This window comes from Muscardinus avellanarius (genome assembly GCF_963383645.1).
Source record: "Muscardinus avellanarius genome assembly, chromosome: 1".
NCBI classification, from domain to species: domain Eukaryota; kingdom Metazoa; phylum Chordata; class Mammalia; order Rodentia; family Gliridae; genus Muscardinus; species Muscardinus avellanarius.
Window position 1 is genome coordinate 108,772,440 of NC_137786.1, and position 21,820 is coordinate 108,794,259.

At 42.4% G+C, this 21,820-nt stretch overlaps 1 protein-coding gene across 1 annotated transcript; it reads right to left on the bottom strand.

Moving 5' to 3' along the window:
• Positions 1-744: 744 nt before the first annotated feature.
• PGBD2 (piggyBac transposable element derived 2) lies at positions 745-12,989 on the bottom strand (the record flags this gene model as incomplete). Its single annotated transcript, XM_080712109.1, has 3 exons — positions 745-2,509; positions 3,794-3,848; positions 12,893-12,989. The coding sequence occupies 3 exons, from the start codon at positions 12,987-12,989 to the stop codon at positions 745-747; spliced, it is 1,917 nt and encodes a 638-aa protein (XP_080568235.1).
• Positions 12,990-21,820: the final 8,831 nt, after the last annotated feature.

Here is a 21,820-nt window from a genome sequence, read left to right on the forward strand (position 1 = left end):
ATGGATATATGTATATTAGGAAAATATATATATATTTTTTTGTGGTACTTGGGGTTGAACCCAGAGGCTTTCTACCTCCGGGATATACTTCCAGACCTATTTTATATTTTATTTGGAAACAGGGTCTCAATACATTGCTGAGAGCCTCACTAAGTAGCTGAGGCTGGCTTTGATCCTCCTGTTTCAGCCTCCCAAGCATGGGGATTACAAGCGTGCACCACCATGCCCAGCTAGGAAAATATTTTTATCAAGAAAATCTGAACTCTACAAACACTACTTCTCTTAATAAATAAAAGGCAAATTATCCCTGGATAGCCTTGAACTAATGTGAGGTAAATATGATTAAGAAATCTTTCACTATATTACCATTATATTTGTATACTATTACCTATATCTTAAAACCATGGCATTCTATGGTAAAGTCTTTTTACTGTTCATACAAGTTTCTCTTTGACCATCCTTATTAGAACTCAAATATACCCCAAAGCAGATTTTATTTGAATAAGTTTAAATAAAGTAACAGTTTTATAAAATACAAACTTAAAGCATTTAAAATTAATAACATAAACACTAATTTATATTACATGCAGACATAATAAACATACAATTAAAGATAATTATAATGGGGGTAGGGAGAAAGTACAGAATCAAATCCTCAATAATTTAGATGTTTTCAATAGCAATACTCCAACTGTTATAATGTAAGCACCACATTATAAACCAAAATAAGTACCCCTTGCCACATCACCGGATGTGGTACTCCCTGAAACACTTGGCGTGGACGCCCTTCTGGCACTTCTCACATCGGGTGTTGGTCTGTGAGTGGCAGAGGGCACATCGGGTCCTCTTTTCCTGGTGGATAATCCAGTGCCCGATCATATCAAAGCGGCTCTCAGTTTCCAGACGCCTACTTCGTCTCCCTTGTGAGGACGTGTCAGCATTACTCTCTAGATACACACAGGCGATGTACCTCCGGAAGGCAAGGAGGTCCACCTGAGAATCTTGGCAGCAGATCCGATGGAGCTGCCATGCATTGTTGAGGGCAGCATCAATGACATAGCCAATGAAACTCCAGTACCACTTCTTTCCTCGGATCTTCACTTTGTACTTGGCAATATTCTGGTCCATACGGCCAACGCCTCCCACCTTTTCCTGATACAGCTTCACCAGTGAGGGCTGGTGGACCTGAGTTCGTGTCTTGGCTGCTCCTGAGTGACGGCTAGTCAACCTCACTGGCTCTATGCCCACAGCATTGGAACAGATGTTGACCACACTACTATCATGCCAGCGGCACACAATGATCTCCTCACTCTCGTCAACTTTGTAATCAAATGAACCCCTTTTCATTTTTCTCAGTTCTTTGGGATCTTTGAGGGGACACCGCTCAATTCTGTACTCACGAACAGTTCCTGTGGCCTTCACCCCTTTTTTCCTCAAAATGGACATCAATTTGATGCTTGCAAAAAACTTGTCAAAAAATATGTGGTATGGCAGGGAGCCACGCTCCTGAAGTGCATCAACAAATTTTATTACCATACTGCCTCCTAGATCTAAGCCCCTGTCTGGCTTGGTGAATACTGTGCCCTGTGAGGGTTCAAACCACACCAAGTAGCCTCGGCTAGTTGTCCCACACCAGATCTTGTAGCCCAGGTGCACTGGTTTCCCTGAATGCAGCTGCTTGGCTTGCCGGTGCCCAAAGTACTCACACATAGACTCACCAAAGCTATAGAACTCTTCCAAGGGTGCATGCTTCTGGAAATTGCAGTTCATCCGGATGATAAGAGGCCTGACCTTGGCAAACCTATCACTTTCATCCAGTTCACTGTTATCTGCAAAATGAAGGTATGAAAAGATCAGTTCAAATCTGTCCCTTCTAATTGCATCAGCCACAAGATGATGATGTGAGTCAGGAGAGGTTTCCCAAAACATCCTTCTCCTTGGGTAGGAGATATACCCACTTAAAATAAAAATGCCTAAAACACACTTCAATTCTTGGGCTGTGAGACCCAAGTTGACATTTTTCTGCCAAGCATAACGATTGGTTTCATTAACAATAAAATCAGTTGTTCCTTCATCAAAAAACAACTCAAAGAGGCCTACAGGACTCAGTTCCTGGCTTTTGAGATCCTCTATATGAGGATCGGATGCTGTCCAACTGCCAAAGTCTGGTCGAATATCTCTTTTGGTCCAAACACGTTGAGGTTCCATTGCTGTCTTCTGCCTCTTCTTGGCTGGCTGCAGCTCCAGATCATCATTATCCTCCCCAGTGCCAGAATCCTCAGACACAACTGAGGCATGCAGCATGCTGCCAGGCAGTTGAGCACCTCGCCGGCCATCTTCATCACCAGAGTCCTCATCAGTGAAGTCCCCTGCAGCATTGTCAGGTGGCGCAATGAAAATCTCCTCCCTGTTGTTGCCAGAGCATTCTTCCTCCTCCAGAGCATTCAGGACTTCAAGTAGCTTAGCAGACTTTACCTTTGAGCGGGCACCTCTCCCAGCAGTTACAGCTCTGCAATGATAGAAAACAGAGTCAGGCGGAGGCTGTTCTGGACAGCCTAAACATTATCAGGAAAGAGGAGGACACTCATACTGGAAAGCAAACTAGCCTCATTAGATCTGGGCCCACCAGGCACAGCAAAAGAATGGTGAATTTTTCAGATAAATACAGGTTACACTTTTAAGTGAAATTTTTATAATGATGATAGGCATTCTAAAGAGCCATTACATTATTCTTTTCCCTCTTAAAGTGTTCCAAGTACAGGATCCCCTTAAATGATGAAGCCAGGTATTTCTGTCTTCACCTCAAATAGTGGTTTACTCCAGTGGGAAGTGCTGGCTGGCTGGAGTGATACCCATTGCTGTCCTCTTGGGCTCAGTGGCCCCAGCAGTGCTGCTATCATGCGTGTCCTACTTATCTCTTCCCTTTCTCTTTTCCCAAATTTCCAACTTTCCCTAAACTCCCATCACCCAAATTAAGGAATTGAATAGACTCAGATTTTCTGATCACTCCCTTGCTGGTATCTTATTGCATTCTTACTACATCAGAATCCAGATAGATTTTAAAAACATGGAAACCCTTGCCATTCAAACTCTCATCCTCTTGACACAGGTACCAAATGAATGGTGAGAGATACTTGTATTTAGTGAACAACAGTGAGAGGCCCTGTTCAGAAGCTGTTCAGTAGAAAAACTCTACTTGCAACCTGCACAGTATTCATTTCTAACTTGAAGAGACATATAACAGATGAACAAACAGCTATGCAGGTAGAGATTAGTGTCTTTCTGGATAAGGGACCAAGACTATGAGTTTATTATAAATAAGATAGTGAAAGAAGGTTCACAAGGCAGAAAGCCTGAAGGAAGAGGGAGGAGTTAGCCCTGCAGAGAGCTGGAAACAGGATGTCCCAGGCAGAAACAGAAAGCCACAGGCACAAGTCCCTACAGCTGAAGGTGAAACAAGAACAGGAAAGTAGAGCAAAGGTATTGGAAACCAGGCCCCACAAGACTTCAGTAGTCAAAGGAAACTCAGGGTGGGGAACATGAAACAGGACAGTGAGAAGGCACATCTAGGCTGTAAAAACATCACTCAGGGGAAGTTGGGCACAGATACCCGCTGCTGCCATGTGTGTCTCTCCAGGTCCCACAGTGAGGATCCTCCATCCCAGAGGAAAGAATATTTACCATGGAGCCTATTTTCATGCAGACCTGCCCATGAACTCTGGACTTCATGATGCCGCAGAGATTCATCCCAATATCACTTCCCAGATACTGACTCTGCCATGCCTATGCTGACCTCCAGGAGATGAAGTTTTCCCCCTCTGAGCTCTTTGTAAGCGAGGACAACCAGCCTAAAGGAAGAGGACACCAAAAGCCTTCCTGTGGGCTTTGCACTGGAAACAGTTCTTAGGGGACAGGAGTCAACTTTATGTTTTTCCTAACCCAATTTCACTCAGTTCACAGGGGTGAGCCCAGACCTACCAGGCCAAGGACTCAACCAGTACTGCCTGAACTTCTGATCACCCCCAATCCCCTAAATATCTTCTGCTGTTCTTTCTGGTCATGGGAACACTGGCTGAAAATTGAGACAGCCTCAAGGGTGTCAAGATACATCTTGTGTCTGTATCTTGAAAGATGAAAGAAGTTAAGCCATGTTTTATATTGAGAGCCACATTTCCACTTTATACCATATGCACTCCCCCATCTGCCTCATCTCTTTCCATTCTCTGTCTTTTCCCTCTTCCTGCTTTCATCACACCAACTGTTTAGCAAGGCAAGCAGGACTAAGGGCTAAAATTGTCACTGACTTGGACTTTCAAAAACAAAGAGGAGTAAACAGTTCCACAAAACATTTCAACAAACTGCACACTTACCTTGAGGCTGAAGCCATGATACACTGGAATAATGAGGCTGTCTATACCCAAAGCCTAAGAATCTGTAAGACAATGAGAGCCAATTAAAAAATTCATATCTTAATATGCAAAGCAATAAGATCTTCTCCATAGCTTAAGGGGAAAACATCTTTTGCTTAATGCTCACCACCAATCAGAAGGAAATGGATTGTGTACACACAGGAAATGGTATGTGGTTCACCAGCTAGTCAGAGAAAAAAGAGCAAGCTCCCAATCTCACAACCCACATCAAAATACATTCTAAAGCAGAGTGGCTCATGGTTAGAAATACTGATATCTAGGACTTATGAATCTTTGCTGGGTGGAGGGATGTCAGTCAGCCCTGTGCATTATGGGATATTTAGTGGTTTATATCCACCAGATGCCAGTAGAACACCTCATTCCACATTGTAAAAATGGAACATTTTTGCAGGCATTACCAAGTAGGGGACAAAAATCACCACTGGTTGACAATGACTATTCTAGATCAGTGTTGCCAACAGAACTTTCTGAGATGAAAAAAATAATGTTCTGTATTAGGGTTATCCAATATGGCAGCCATGAACCACATGTACCTTTAAGCATTTGAAATATGGCTAGTGTGACTGAGAAACTGAGTTTTCAATTTTATGTTAAGTTTACTTTTAACTTTCATAGTTACATGTGGCTACTGTACTAGTCAAATTCTAAATATACTAAGGATTTAGCTGGGCATGGTGGCACACGCCTGTAATCCCAGCGCTTGGGAGGCTGAGACAGGAGGATCACACAGGTTTGAAGCCAGCCTTAGCTACTTAGTGAGGCCAGGAACTTAGTGAGACTCTGTTTCCAAATAAAGTATAAAATAGGTCTGGGCTCTACCCCCAGCATCACCTAAATAAATAAAAATAAATAAATAAAAATAACAAAATAAATAAATAAATATACTAAGGATTTATAATGAAAAAGTTTTAAACTTGAAGTAGTCATGACACCCAGAATAGGGAAGCCTTTCTTGAAGAAACACAAAAATTTAAAGGAAGACTGACAAATTAAACTTCATTAAACTTCCAATGAATCTGTAGCAAGCATCCTCTAAGATGACTCCTAAGGAATTCCTACCTTCATATCCCTGTGTAATTGTTCCCCTGAGCAAGCTGGAACTCATAACCTACTTTTAACAAACAGGATAAGGTCAAGGTGATGAGATGCCTATACATGAAGATTAGCCCTCAAGGAGACTGAGGCTTCTATCTTCCTTATGTCTACCTTTGTTTCTCCCTCTCTTTTGTTCACTTTGAGAGAAGCCACCTATCATGTTCTGAGCTAATCCAGGCAAAGTTCCATGGAGCAAGAAACTGAGTTCACCCTAGCCAACATTCAGAGGGATATGAGGTCCTTAGTCAAATACCCTATATGTAACAGAACTCCGAGGAACACTGCCCAGTCAGGCCTCCAGATGAGATTGCAGCCCCAGCTGACAGCTTGACTTCATCAGAGATTTTGAGCCACAGAAACTCAGGTAAGCCACCCCTGCATTCTAAACCCAAAAGCAACCATGAGATAATAAATGTTTGTTGTTTTAAGCTTATAAGTTATGTATGCATGATGAAGCAAGAGCTAACTAATATAACATCTATACAGCAAACAGAAGCCACAGCTTGTTAGCAGATATTCAATACACACACACACACACACACACACACACACACACACACACACATACATACATATATATCTTTAGATTATATAATCTAAGGATATTTATAGATATAGTCTAAAAAACTGAAATCCTGAATATATAAAAAATTCCTGGCCAGGCATGATGGCGCATGCTCACGTTTTAATCCCAGCGTTCAGGAGGCAGAGACCAGAGGATCATGGCTTGCAGACAGCCTCAACTCAGTGAGACCCTGTTTCAAAAAATAAAAATACTAAAAAATAGGGCTGGGTAGGTGTGTAGCTCAGAAGTACAATGCCCTAGGGTTCTGATAGATGGGTCAGACCAGCTCCCTGAATAAGCTTCAGCCCTAGGCCAAAGCTCCAGCCCTGCCCCACCCCATGCTCAGTTTTGGTTTCCTGGACTTAGTTTAAGTTTCCTGGAAATTGCTTAGACTGCCCGTGTGCCATTTCTGTTAACCAATAAATTTAAAGGTCTATTAGGCCCTCCAATGAGGTGTAACTTCCAGCCTGGTTGGCCAATGACAACTCTCCAACTTAGCCCAAAACTGTACATAACCTCAGGCACAGCCATGCTCTCTCTGACTGCTTCTCCTTTTGACAATGCTGCCTGAATAAATCTCTTGGCTGTATGGTTGTTTCTGTCATATTTTTTGCTCTTCATTGGTGCCGTGACTCAGTGGGACCCCACTCCGAGCAGGAGGGCAGTACTCACTGAGATGCCACAGCCTTCACCCATTATTTTGATCGCCTGCCTCGCATCCACCATTGGCAATTTTGTGAGTCTCCCTCAATCCCAAAGGCTCCTAAACCTGATGGGTCTCTCGCCGGGTGGTGTCCACTGATTGTCCGGCTTCCCCAAGCATTGACGTGAACAGGAGGAACGCACCCCACTCAGATCTTCATGACTGTGGTGGCCCTCATGGAGTCTTGATCCCGGTCTTTACTGAGACTTTTTAAGGCTCCTCCACCCCATAGGTTAGTCCAGAGGGAGCAAATTGATGGTTGCATACAGTCATTTACAGGTTAAACTCCTTATTCTGTTCTCTATATCAGTTGCGGGTGTGGAGGACACTCTGGATTTGGGTCTTCCATTTCTGCTGGTCCACTGGGACCTACATATCCAAGTACTTGGTGACCCATTGTCTTCCGGTCCATTGGGACCTCTGGTCCACTGGGACCAACCTGCTTGCTAGACCTTGGTGATTATTGGCTCTCTGGGTCAGGACCTGCCATATCCTGTCCTGGGCAGACACCTCCATGGACACTTATTCCCTACCGGTCGACTCTCCTCCTTAACAATTTAAACACCCTCAGCCTTATTCCTGATATAAAACCCAAACAACTTGTTAAATTTTGTACTCAGGACTGGCCTACCTATCTCTTAGATCACCAAAACAAGTCCTGAGTATGGGTCTCTTGATCCCACTCTCCTCAGGGACCTATATAACTTCTGTGAGCGATAAAAAAAATGGGCAGAGATTCCCTATGTCCAGGTCTTTTCCTTTCTATGCTCTAATCCCACCCTCTGTGTATCCTGTTCCCCCAAGACTGTCCTTCTGGCCTCTCAATCAACACCCCCCCCACCTTCCTGTTCCTTTTCCGACTTCGACCCTGCAAACGAACACCCTCTTACTGACAGCTGTCCTAGTCCAATATGGCCTCTGCCCCACAACCTTCCCCTCCTTTCAGCCTACAGGCCACCCACTCTCGTACTTTACACCCAACACAACCACCACCCCAAACTATGGCCCCTCTCTGGGAGGTTGCCGGGGCTGAGGGGATTGTTTGTGTACATGTTCCTTTCTCAATGGCAGACCAATCCCTACTTGAAAAACATTTGGGCTCATATACTACAGATTCTACATTCTGTGTCTGGGAGCTTCAGTGGGTCCTACAAACTTAAAATCTTACTTTCCATGACATCTAGATGATCCTTGACAACACTCTCCTTCCTGAGGAAAGAAGGCAAGTCTGGGAGCAGGCTAGGGCACATGCAGATGAAATACACAGACATATCCTAATCAGCCAGTTGGCCCCAATGCTGTCCCTGAGAAGGACCCCAACTGGGATTACAATGCCCCGGGAAACCTGACCCGGAGAGACCATTTTGCCTCCTGTATCTTGGCAGGTTTAAAAAAGGCTACTCAAAAAGCAGTAAATTTTGAAAAAAAAAATGCACGAAACAGTAAAAAAAAAAAAAAAAAGGAGGAAACTCCCTCCAAATTTCTCAGTCAACTTACAAAGGCTCTTCAACAACATACTAACCTTGACCCGGAATCCCCAGGTGGATGGCAGGTTCTCATGACTTATTTTTTCTTCCTAGTGTTACCCTGATATAAGGGCAAAATTAAAAAAGTTAGAAGGGTCCCCAAACCCCCCAGACTGAGATTATGGCAACTACGTTTAAAGCTTTTCATAATAGGGATGAGGATACTGAGCGCCGCAAATTCCAGCGATACAAAAAGGTAGAACATGCTGGATATCAAATGCTTGCCTAGCTTTACAAAATTCCAGGATCCTGTCAGGAGATCTCTGGAACAGGCTACCCACTTAGAGGAGTGGATCAAAGGGCTCCCCAAGACCCTGTTTCAAGTGTGCTATGGAGGGTCATTGGGCTAGGACATGCCCAAACCCAATGCTCCCATCCCGATTGTGTCCCAGGTGCAACTCAAAGGGACACTGGGCGTCGGAATGCCCATATTATCTGCTGCCCTTACAGCTGTGCCCAGAATAGTCTCATCACGAACATGGGACAGCTGATTGTTCCACCTTCTGAAGGGGAGGCGGGTCATTGACGCCTTTGCTGGGCCTCGTGGTGGAGGATTGACAGGGCCCAGGGTCTTCTACTTTGGCCATCAATATCATTCTACAGGAGCTCCAGGTCTACAAGTGAATGGCTGTCCTATTGAGTTTTTGTTAGATACCAGTGCCACATTTTCTGTCTTAAAGGAATCTGGGGATCCACCACTCCCTCTTCATCCACCATACAAGGAATAGATGGAAAAATCTCTCACCCCCGCAAGACACCCATTTTATCTTGCCACCTGCACCGCCATTTATCTGCACATCAATTTTTGATATTGTTCCACTGTCCCATTTCCTTACTTGGGAGGAACATCTTGGCTAAACTTTGGGACTTGGTTGTCCAGCACCCTGGCCCCTCCTCTCCTACTCTCTCTTCAAAAACTATTCTCCTCCTCACACTTTCAGAAAATAAACAACAAGGGGGGGCAATCCAACATCCCCAATCCCCAAACATCTGGTCACTCCAGAGGTCTGGGACACTCCATCTCTAGCACATTGCTCTCCTATCTAGATCCACTTGAGTGATCCCTATAGCTTTCCTAATAAGCCTCAATATCCCTTCCAACCACTAGCCTGAGGGGCCTCCAGCCTCTCATTTCAGACTTCCTCCATAAAGGCTTAGACCTGCCCATTCTCCATATAATACGCCAATACTTGCCGTAAAGAAGTCCAATGGATCCTTCCGGTTAGTCCAAGACCTCCGTCTTATCAATGTGGCGGTCAAACCCTGGTTCCCAATCCCTATATTATTCTCTCCCTCATACCCTCAATAGCCACTCACTTTTCCATCACTGACCTCAAGGATGCCTTTTTTTTTTAATGATTTCCATAGACCCAGGCTTTCAAGACCTGTTTGCCTTTACGTGGACAAATCCAGACACCCAGAAGTCCCAACAGCTAACTTGGACTGTCCTTCCTCAGAAATTTAGAGACAGTCCACACATCTTTGGCCAGACTGTAACAAAAAACCTTCAAGACCTAAAGTTTTCATCTACCACTCTCCTTTAATATATGGATGATCTCCTTCTATGCAGCCCCTCTCTCCAGGTGTTACAATTGGATAGTTATACTCTCCTAAACTTCCTTGCCTCCTGGGGATACAGGGTGTCTCCTCAAAAGGTACAGCTAGCCGGGCGTGGTGGTGCACCCTTGTAATCCCTGCGCTTGGGAGGCGGAGACAGGAAGATCACACAGGTTCGAAGCCAGCCGCGCTGGCTTAAGAGACCCTGTTTCCAAATAAAAAAGTATAAAAATAGGTCTAGGAGCGTAGCCCTGAGGTAGAAGGGCTTCCAGGAACCCCAGTACCACCAAAAAAAAAAAAAAATGCAGCTAATTCAAAGCCAGGTACTCTATTTGGGAGTCCAAAATTCCCATCAATCAAAGGCCATCACATTAGACCCCAAAGCCCTTATTGAATCCCTTCCATGCCTCAAAACCAAAGATAAAAGTCTCTCCTTTTTGGGACTGGCTGAATATTTTCATGCATACATCTCTAATTTTTCTCTCTTAGCAAAACCCCTAAATGAGGTTTCAAAGGGGCCTACACGTGGTCCCTCTGATGACATACACACATCCTTCAAAACCTTACAACAGGTGTTAACCCAAGCCGCAGCTTTGCATATTCCCAACTTGCAACAACCATTCACAATGTATGTCCATGAAAATCCAGGCCTGGCACTAGGAGTCCTGGGACAGTTCAAGGCTTCCATCTTTGCCCCTGTTACATATCTTTCTAAACAGCTTGACCCAACTGTTTGAGGCTGGGCACCCAGCCTTCAAGCCCTCACGGTAGCTTATGTACTCGTACAAGAGTCAAAAAAATTAAATTTTGGTGCACATATCTCTATCGCATCACCACATCACTTAAGGGACTTACATATAAAGCCCTTCAGACCCTTTCCCCTTGCCATATACTTCCTCTCTTGGTATCTTTTCTTCACGACCCTTCTATATCCTTTCGGCCCTGTTCTGCCCTACACCTGGCCACCCTGCTCCCCATCTCTGCAGACCCCCCTTCTCATGATTGCGTGGAGATTCTGGAGGCTATTATTCCACACCCGTCACATATCCATGAGGGACCCCTTCCTAATTCTTTGCTCTTGTGGTTTACCAATGGCTCCTCCTTTGTCAAGGATGGGCAACGTTTTGCTGGCTATGCTATTGTCTCCCTATCAGAACAGAGGCACAGCTCTCCCATCCACCATAACCAACCAGCAGGTAGAACTTTTCACAGTAGCTCATGCCTTTGAACTGGCAGCCGACCACTTCTTCTCTTTATATACAGCCTCCAAATATGTTTATCATATTCTATTATCCCACTTGGCAATATGGAAAGAACGGGGACTTCTGACCACTAAGGGCTCACCAGTCACTAAATCAAAATGGAACCACAGACTCCTTAAAGCTTCTTTTCTTCCTAAACAGGCATTTCACACTGCCCATCACAGGGAAACACCAAAGTGGACAAGGTAGCCAAAAATGCAGCCCTTCCCTAATCTGCTTCCTCTCTTCTGGCCCTAGTCTTCCCTGGTCCCCAGACAGAGTCAGAAATGCTCTCGATCATTTCAGTCCTTACATACTTACAATCCATCATCCATCCCAACCCTCAGACATTAACTACTTTTACAAAGTCCTTCCTAACCTTAACCCTGGAAAACATACAACACCTACACCAATTCACCTCTACTCGCATGGCCTGCTAATGCAGTAACCCAAATACACCATTTAAACCTGGCACATTTCCCTCCCACCAAGCTTGGGGACACCTTCTGGCCTCAGACTGGCAGCTTAACTTTACCAACATGCTACTGTTTGCAAAATAAGATACTTATTGGTCCTGGTTGACACTTTCTCTGGGTGGGTGGAGGCTTTCCCAACCTCCAACAAGAGAGCCAGTACTGTCGCTTCCATCCTCACGTCTGAGATTATACCAAGGTTTGGGTTACCTACATCCTTTCAATCTGACAATGGGCCTGAATTCATCTCACATGTCACACAGCATCTAACATCTGCCCCAAATATTCCCTGGCATTTTCATATCCCCTATCACCCTAAGTCTTCAGGGAAGATCGGAAGAACCAACAGGTCCATAAAGGAAGTTCTAACAAAACTGTTTAAAACTTCACCTAGATTGGACCAAGTTGCTTCCTCTAGCCCAATTTAGATTCAGAATTCTTCCAAAAAAAAAAAAAAAGCCATCTCTCCTTTCCCCCTTTGAAGTCATGTCCGGGCGCCCAGCCCTTCTGCCTGGCCTCTTTCCAGATATGGGGCCCTTACCAAAAAACTTAATACACCCACTGCTTTCTTTCATTAGACAAGAAGTCTGGAAACATCAGGATTACCTCCTTCCAGATCCAGATAGACATCCCCTTTCATTCCCATTATTACCCGGTTCTTGGGTATATTTTTCTCCCCCTCAGGATTTGGAACACACACACACACACACACACACACACACACACACACACACACCAAAGTGGATAGGCCCCCTCCAGGTTTTGCTGTGTACACCCTCAGCAGCCAAGCTTCAAGAGGCCCCTGGAAAATTGATTCCTTTGATTCACATCTCCAGACTCAAACTGGCCACCCACCCGGCAACAGATTTCTCCCAAAAGGAGCCCCCCAAACCCTGTTTTACCTCCAGCCTCTTAAACTGCAGCTTTGTCATTATCCTGCTCCCCCACCCACTCCAAAAAGAATGATTCTTTCACTTTTAATTTTCTCCTCCATATTCTTCCGCATCTTTTCCAAACCTTCACCTCTGTCTCTGCATTACCTATTTACCATTCAAAAAACTATACATAAACACAATGGCCAGACCTACACTAACATTGTGGGACCAAAAAATATGTTCCTTAAATGCCTCAGAGGTCCAAATTCCTTTCACTCTAACCACCAAAGAAAAATATCATTTTCTTGTTTGCTTCAAACATCAACAAAATAATCAAAAATGCAAAATGAGTGGCCCCAAAGTTATGGTTGTCCACGGAGGTCTTGCATTATAAACTGGCTACAGGATGTAAGTGGGCGAAGCCCACCATCAAGCTCCCCTTCATGTTTGTATATAGAGATGGGGAACTCGGTGGGGTAAAAGTATTCCATATAACAGACTCTTCCAGCCCAATCTGGAGTCATTTATCGTAACAACTTTGACAATTACTCCATCCAAACCATCATCATTTCTGGGGAAACACAAGTAAACTCTCAGCAGCCTTTCAACCAAATTGTTACACAAATTTCACAGGAGGAGCAGGTCCTCCACTCACAGCTTAACTTAGCCCCCACCCGCCTCACTTAGTTTTCCTTCCTTGGTCAAGGCCTTCATCTTCTAAACGCCTCTTGTATCCCTTCTACAGACTGCTTCCTTTGTGCCAACATGGAGCAACCCTGTTTAGTTGCAGTCCCTCTCCCTTCTTTACCAACAGAACTAAGTCAAAGGCCACCCACGCCGGATTCACAAGCTAGAACACAAGATCCATTTTCGATTCCTGGTGTCCCGCTATACTCTACTGATATCTTCCCTCTCTGCTATGCATCCTTCCTTAATCACTCACATATTTGCAACCAAACACATTTACTGCCTTACCCACACATTTTGGATGGCATCTTCTACTGGTGCAATGGTACCCTCCATAAAAACATTGACAACTCTATCCATATGCCCTGTGTCTCCACAACCTTGGCCCCACAACTCACTCTGCTCTCCTTTTCTGAAGGACAGCAGACATACTCAGCTCGAAAAAAACCCTTTCCTACTACAGCCTCTCAACAAAAGAGGGCAGTTTTTCTCCCCGTCATAGCCAGAGTGTTACTTGCAATGGCCCTCCTGGGCACTAGACTGGGTGCAACCTTCCTGGGATATAGCATTCCACAGCCTCAGACCTTCCACACTGAAATGCAGAATGCAACGAGGAAACTGCTCAGTCTCTAGTTTCCCTTCAACACCAAATAATATCCCTAGCTGGGGTCACCCTCCAAAACCAAAGGGCCCTTGACCTACTTACAGCTGAAAAGGATAGAACCTGAATCTTTCTCCAGGAACATTGTTGCTATTACATCAATGAGTCACAAATGGTGGAAACCAACATAAAAATAAATAAATAAAAAAAGACTCCTCGAGGCTTCCTTGGGGTCGAGTTCCAGTATACGGGAATCTCTTAACAAACCTATTCTGGCCTGACTCTTCCTTTAGTTGGGATGTTTCTCATTTGCATGTTTCTCCCTTGTCTTTTAAAATTAATACAAACACAAATAGAACAACATGTCTAACTGGGTTTTCAACCAGCTTCTTCTTAGGGAATATCAGTTGCTGCCAATTACAGATACCTGCTCAGTCCAGGACATGACTGCCTAAGCATCGGTGAAACATCCGGGCTGTCCCTGCTCTGTCCCCTTCTTATTTTCCCTGAGATACAACATCCATGGCTTCTGTTTCGTGTCAACTTATTCTGTGCTATGCTCTAGCCTTGGATCCTAGGGCTTTACATCATCCTAATCTTCCTTTTCTCTGTTGGGCTAAGTACCACCAGCCCACAGGACGGACTAAAACAGAGAGCTTCCTATTGGCAGTCTGCTGCATCCTGATTTGTTCCTTCTTCCTCGTTATTTTTCACTAGATTAGTCATATTTTCTTTTCACTTTCCTAAGAGTAATAGTATCCTTCAACAAAATGGTACAGAGATGATGGTGCTTATTCCTGGAGACAATGAGTCGAGACAGCTGGCTTATCCTGCCCCTTGCTGTAACTGCAGACTGGATAACCACGGTAGTGGACCTGTGGCTACAAGGCACCTTGGTGGACTTCACTCCAGCCAAAATTTACGCATTTGGTGCCGGTTCTTGGGAATTCTCTTCTCTGTGGAGCCAAACCTATCTATTCTTTCCCCTTCCCCCTTCCCCCATAATCCATTGTCCCCTGTGACAGCGGTAAGGTAGGCAGAACAACTGACTTGATGCCCGATTCCCAAACAGTATTGAAGAGGGGGGAATGATAGACAGGTCAGACAGGCTCCCTGAAAAAGCTTCAGCTCTAGGCCAAAGTTCTGGCTTTACCCCACCCCCCAATAATCAATTTCAGTTTCCTGGACTTAGTTTCCATTTCCTGGAAACTGCCCCAACTGTCTGCGTGCCATTTCTGTTAACCAGTAAGTTTAAAGGTCCATAAGGGCCTCCAATGAGGTGTAAATTCCAGCCCGGTTGGCCAATGACAACTCTCCAACTCAGCCCAAAACTGTATATAACCTCAGGCGTAGCCATGCTTGCTCGCTTGCGCACTCTCTCTCTCGCACGCCCACCCTCCGTGTCTGTCTCTCTCTCTCTCGACTGTTCTCCTTTCAACCCTGCTGCCTATTGAATAAATCTCTTGGCTGTATGGTTGTCTCTGGTGGTTTATTGCCCTTTAGGTTCCATCCCCAGTAATGGGGAAAAAAATCCTGCAAAACTGAGAAAAAGCAAGCAACCAAATGGAAAAGAAATGTGCAAAAGATGTAGAAGGGGAATTCACATTAATGGAAGCCTAAATGGTCAGTACACACTTGGAAAGAAGCCAGGAAAATGCACACTAAATCATAGTAACCAATTTCCTTCCCATTAAATTAATAGAAATGCATGTCTATCAATAGCATGCTGTTTGAGTAATATGGGAATCTAGTTAGCTGAATATGAGAAAACTAACCAAACCAGACATCGCTCTTCTAACTATAGAACCCAGAGAAATATTCACACAGAAACACACATGGGGAAGTCCTCTGCAGCACATTCATAAAAGTAGGCCTCAGAAAAACCTAAAAGACTACCAATAAATGTAAAAGTAAGTGTAATTGTTATTTGAAAGTACATAAGTTAAAAAGAATGTACTACCTAAGCAGGATACAGTAAAAACAACAACAACAACAACAACAAAAAACACAACAGTGAATGAAATAAGCTACAAAGAAAATGTGTAGACCAAAATTTATGTAATTGCAAATATGCACAAATAATCCTTGTGTCATCTATAGATACCATATGTAAGATAGGAATGTAAAGACAAGATTGGAAAGATACATCCTAGATTTCACAGAGGAGGTCACCACAGAGGAAGAAGGGACACAGGAGTGGGGAAGATGAGTGGGGTCAACTGGATCTATTATTTCTTTTTGAAACAACATGAATCAAATATGGCAAAATGTGTTAATATCTGTTAAATCTGATGGTGATAGGAATATTTGGCATATATTTTCCATATTTTCTGTATCTTTGAAATTTTTCTTTTTTTTTTTTTTTTGGTGGTTCTAGAGTTCCTGGAAGCCCTTCTACTTCTGGGCTACACTCCCAGACCTATTTTTACATTTTTACTTGGAAACAGGGTCTCCTAAGCCAGCGCGCGCGGCTGGCTTCGAACCTGCGCGATCCTCCTGTCTCAGCCTCCCAAGCGCGGGGATTACAAGCGTGTGCTACCACGCCCGGCTCTTTGAAATATTTTGAAATAAAGACAGAAGTCATTTATAGCAAGTAAAAACATCTACTGGACACTTAAATACTGGGTACTGTTTTTTTTTTTCTCAAATGTTTAACTCACTTAACTCCTTTCATGACTTCTGATGTAGTAATGATTACTCATTTTGCCATTGAGGAAACATAGGCATGAAAAGAAATGATCTGTCCAAGGATTGAAGAATTTTATTTAGTGATTCTGTTCGGAACTTCAGAATAATATCACATAGACTTTGAAGGTATTATATACAAGGGCATATAACATTAGTTCCCCAGGAAGAATAAGAGTATTGCACTTGAATAATTTGAAGTAGAAAATTGACCCTCAGAAATATTGCAGGGGAAATGCAAACAGAAAGCAGGAGTATTTTAGTAAGCTTTTTTGTTGCTGTGACCAAAATACATAACAAATACAAACTAGAGGAAGAAAGGCTTTATTAGCACATGGTTTTAGACATTTCAAATGTTCCAGTCCATGGTTGGCTAGCTCCAAGGCTATGGCTTCACCAATGGCTTCTTCAGGGCATGGCTGCAGGAATTCCAATCCTGCTACATTTGCTTGGCCTCTCAGACCTTTCTTTGAAATCTGAGTGGGAGTTTCCATGACTCCTAACTCCAGCATCCATCATTCCTGCATCAGCACTACATGGACATTGCCAAGTTCTGTCACTAGCCTGAGCAAGAGCAGGCCCCCCTTGGGCCAGCACTGCAGTGGCCTCTGAGTGTTTAGACAGCTGAGCACAGTGGAACAAGTTTTTAGGCAACTCCAAATGTGCCTTCTTTCAAAGCAACCTCTTTCAAACAAGTTTCTACAGTTTCACCCTCAAGCCTGTGATAGGTTGGGATCAGTTTAATTTTTGAAATGCCTTCACTGCATCTTTCCTATTGTCTCTATGTAAAGTACTTAACTTCTTTTTAGTGTCCATGATCTGTTCAGCAACCATAGCTTTCTTGGCCTCAATTACATGCATTTTTTTTTTGACAAACTACAAATTAAAAAAAAAAAATTCTGCTCTGTTGTCTGGTCCTGGTCCTTACAGTAAAAAATATCTAAAAGATCCCAGCAATTCCCATGCCACTACCTGAATGTTCTGCTGCTTTGAAATGTTCTCCACCAGACTAATTAGCCCATCACTTTTAAACTGTCTCATATAAAGTCTAAGGACATGGAAAAATATAGATGACTTCTTTGACAGAATGTAACATGTGTGGGCTCTCTACTCCATTTCTTTATGAAGTCTTCCTTGTTCTCTCAAATCTCATGAGCACATCATATATATATATATATATATATATATATATATATATATATATATATTTTATTGGTGCACTGTATTCATACATCATAATGGGATAAAAAATACTTTTGTAGACATACATGCACACATCACCCAGTTAGCCCCTACCCGATCCCCACCCAGTTCCCTCCCCATCCCTCCTTCCCATGCTTGGCTTAGTGGTTGACAGTATTATAGCAATTTATCCAATATTAACAATGATAATCTCACATAACAGTTTCATTTGTCTGATGCCAAGCTTTTGATGACTTAAAGATAATATTTCAATATTTCTTTTTGCTTTCTTTCTTACCAGAGAATATTTTTTCTTTCTTTTTTTTAGGTGAAACTATCATACATTTATTTATTTATTTTTCAGAAAAAATCTATCCTAATATGGAATATGGACTCTAGATACCCAAAACGATCTCAAAAAAGAACAAAGCTAGAAGATGTATATTTTCTGATTTCAAACCATATAAAGCTACAATAATTGAAACAGTGTAGTACTGTTATAAAGGCAGATATCAATCGCTAAGCCAAACATGAAAAGGAGGGAGGAAGAGAGAAATGGGGTAGGAATTGAGGAAGGGCTAAATGAGTAACATGTGCATGTATGCCTCTATCATCTTGTATTCCATTAAGATGTATAACTACAATGCACCACCACCAACAACAACAACAAAAACCAACAAAACAACAACATACATTCAAAATGGTGAAAAATGCTAATAATGTACCCAGTTGGTCATTTAGGTTAACTTCCTCTCTCAAGACACTAAACTTCCTATGTATTTTAACTTCTCTGGACAACCTTCTCAGAGCCATCCTACAACAGCAAAGAGGGAGCAGCAACTCTTCCTTCTAATCATTTGCCTGAGCAGGGTCATATCCCCTATACTATAAAGCCTTCCCTGTTTCCCTGTTATACTCAGAACAGTCGAAGTTAGCAGATGAAGGGAATAGAGCACCCAGGAGTTGCTCTGGAATTTGTTGAGAGGGTTGATTGTCACAATAAGAGAAATGGGGCACAGGAGTACAACTATCTCTAATGTATGGTCCTCCAATTGAAATAATGAAGTCATCAGCAAGTAGTAGGCTCTCACCCACTTAGTAAGACTCTATTTCAAAAGAAAAATTAAATAAGGATGGGGGTGCAACTCAGAGGTAGAAGTGTTCATGATTTCAATTGGCGTATACAAACCTATTTGTAATTGCTTAGTCTCAACCAAATCAGAATAACAGTATTGTAAAATAACATTTTAATAGATTACAGTAAACATACTAGTAGCAGATAAAATGAAAATAATACTTGTTATTAGAACCTTACCCCACAAAAAAGGGAGAATTTTATCAACATGTATTCACCATTTTTAAATATTATGTTACCAATAGTACCAATGTTTGTGGTACAAGTCTTTGTACAACAGCCAAACACCATGGACAGAAGCTGCAAAAATCAGTGAACAACATAACGAGACCCACAGAATACAGCAACTATAATTGTCATAAGCATGATACAAAATATGTATGTTTAATATGTTGTAACAAAAAATGAACAGCAAACCTAAAATTTAAGAAGAAAAAAAGTCCAGCCACATTAAAAAATGAAATAGGAATTAAAACTAAATAATGATAAACTAGGTGCAATGGTGTAGGCCTGTAATCCCTGCAGTTAGGAGGCTGAGGCAGGAGAATCATAGGTTCGATCTTCAGCAATTTATTGAAACTGTTAGCAATGTAATAAAATAAAATAAAATAAAATAAACAATACAAAGGGATGGGGATATAGCTCAGAGGTAGAATGTCCCTAGGTTTAATCCCTAGTAATTAATGTTCTCTCCTCTCCTCTCCTTGCCCTCCCCTCCTCCCTCTCTCCATCCCCAAAGATAAATTAAAAAGCCACAAAAAGGGCAGAGCATGGGGCGCACGCCTATAGTCCCAGCCTTGGGAGGTTGAGCCAGGAGGACCACAGTGTCAGCAAGTAGTTAGGCTCTCACCAACCTAGTAAGACTCTATTTCAAAAGAAAAAATAAATAAGGATGGGGGTGCAACTCAGAGGTAGAGTGCCCCTGAGTTCAACATCACAACACACACACACACACACACACACACACACACACACACAGTGACAAAAAAAACCCCAAAAAACAAAAATAGGGAGTGGTGTAAACAAAATGGAAAAGTAGAAACCAAGTTCTCATTCTCTCCAAAGAAACATTAAGAAAAATCCCCAAAGCTATCTGACTCAACTTAGTAGGAACTCTGAAAACACTCTGAAATTTACTTAGTTCATAGCAACTAAGTAAATGCTCAGTCAATAAAAATCCATCTTCAAAACAATAAGAAAGTTCTATGTCATTTTTACTCATCCTCAACCAACTTCCTCCCCAGCACAGTAGCAATCTTGATCTAGTCTTGAGCAGGCACAAGTCCAGTTCTCAGTTTTGACCTCAATCCAGAAGGCACAGAGTAAACTTTATTTGTACATGATAGTATATATCTGTTCTAATCTGTCCAGGAAATGACTAAAGGACAGAGGCCATGTACTACTCTATTTTGCATAACTGGGAACTGAGGTGTGAAAAGTGACAGATATTTTAAAAAGCAAAATACAAAGTCCACCAGTACCTAAAGAAAAAGATTATGGATTAAGTAAACAAAAGCTTAAGAGAGAAGTTGGGGTGAGATTATAGAAATTAGGATATTCAAAAGTAGCCACATAAATGGCAAGAATTTAGAAAGCCAGGTGCAAGCCCAGGGAAGACACACAATCAGAAAACTTCTGAAAAAAAATTATATTTGCCTTGGATTAGTCCCTCACCCAAAAGTACAACTAGTGAAGGGGTAAGAGAATGCCCCAACACAGAGGTAATCTGTCAAGACTAAGAGAGGTGACTATTCATTCTTTCTGGCTCTTTTTTTGTACCTTCTTTTAAAATATCTTTTTGGCTTCTTAGTATTTTCTGTTTGTTTGATTTAGCTCCTGGCATTAGAGGACATCTCTGTCAAAACATTAGCTAAAGAGAAGCTATATGCACAGAGACTGCCGTGAGCACACATCACAAAGAACAGAGACTGTAAAAATGATCTGGAAAATATCAAAACAACAATCTTTTTCTACAACCTTCAACAATAAAAAATAAAACAGCAAACACAGTGAAAAGGGAAAAATCTAACTTCCACAGTTATCACATTGTAGGATAAAAATGCTCAGTTGAAAAAATTAACCAGAAGACATATGAGAAATAACCCTCCCCGCAGAGTTCATTCAAAGAAACAACATAAAATAAATAGAAAGAACCAACCCTGTAAAAGCCCTGTCTATAAATGTAAAACAAATGGTCATAAACATGCTTAGTGTTAAAGGAAAACATGGAGAAAAAATAAAGATTAAATAGAAAATAATGATATAAGAACAAAGCTAAAATAGAAAAAATAACTATAGGGGACCCAACATAGAGTTGAAAAGGTTTTGCAAACTCAAAGGATTATTGAAATTAATGACTCTGAGAAACAAAAAGAAATATAAATGAATAAAAGTTAAAAGGAGTTAAAAACAGACAAGATTAAAAAGATTGTGGAATAGAGAAAGACACCACATGTTGGTTGCTCCCAGATTCAGAACTCAACCAGTGCTGCTTCAGACTGCTTCTTGTCAAAAAAAGAAAAAGGAGTAAAAACTCAGCAGAAGAAAATCAACTGAAACATGGTAGAATTAGATGTAGATCAGAGAGCAGAGGACTGAGAAGAGAACCACCAAGTGTCTTATCTGGTGAGTGGAAAGCTGAGGCTGGCTCTACTCTGGCGAAGCTGTGCCAGGGCTGGCTGCTGCGGGGATTCAGCGGCTTTAGAGACCACCTCTAGCAAAGAAGCAGTCTTGTTGAGCCAGTGAATAGAGAAAACCATCATCTAAAGCAATCACATCCTTCTCTTCACATTCAAATACTTCAAGCCTCAACTCCTCAGACTGTCCAGCAAAAACAATCTGGTAAAATCCTGCGGCAGCAGCTAAACTCAGACTGAAAAATGACAGGACCTTCCTGTAGGAGTGGCTATATTGCCACTCTTCAAAACCATTGGGAATCTAAAGACCAACTGTCCAAATCACCCAGGGAACTCCTGTGGCTGCAGCTGAACTCAGCCCTGCCTGCAGAGACTCAAGCAGCATGCATCAAGACTGTGAGTTTACAAAGTGTCACAGAAGGAACCTGT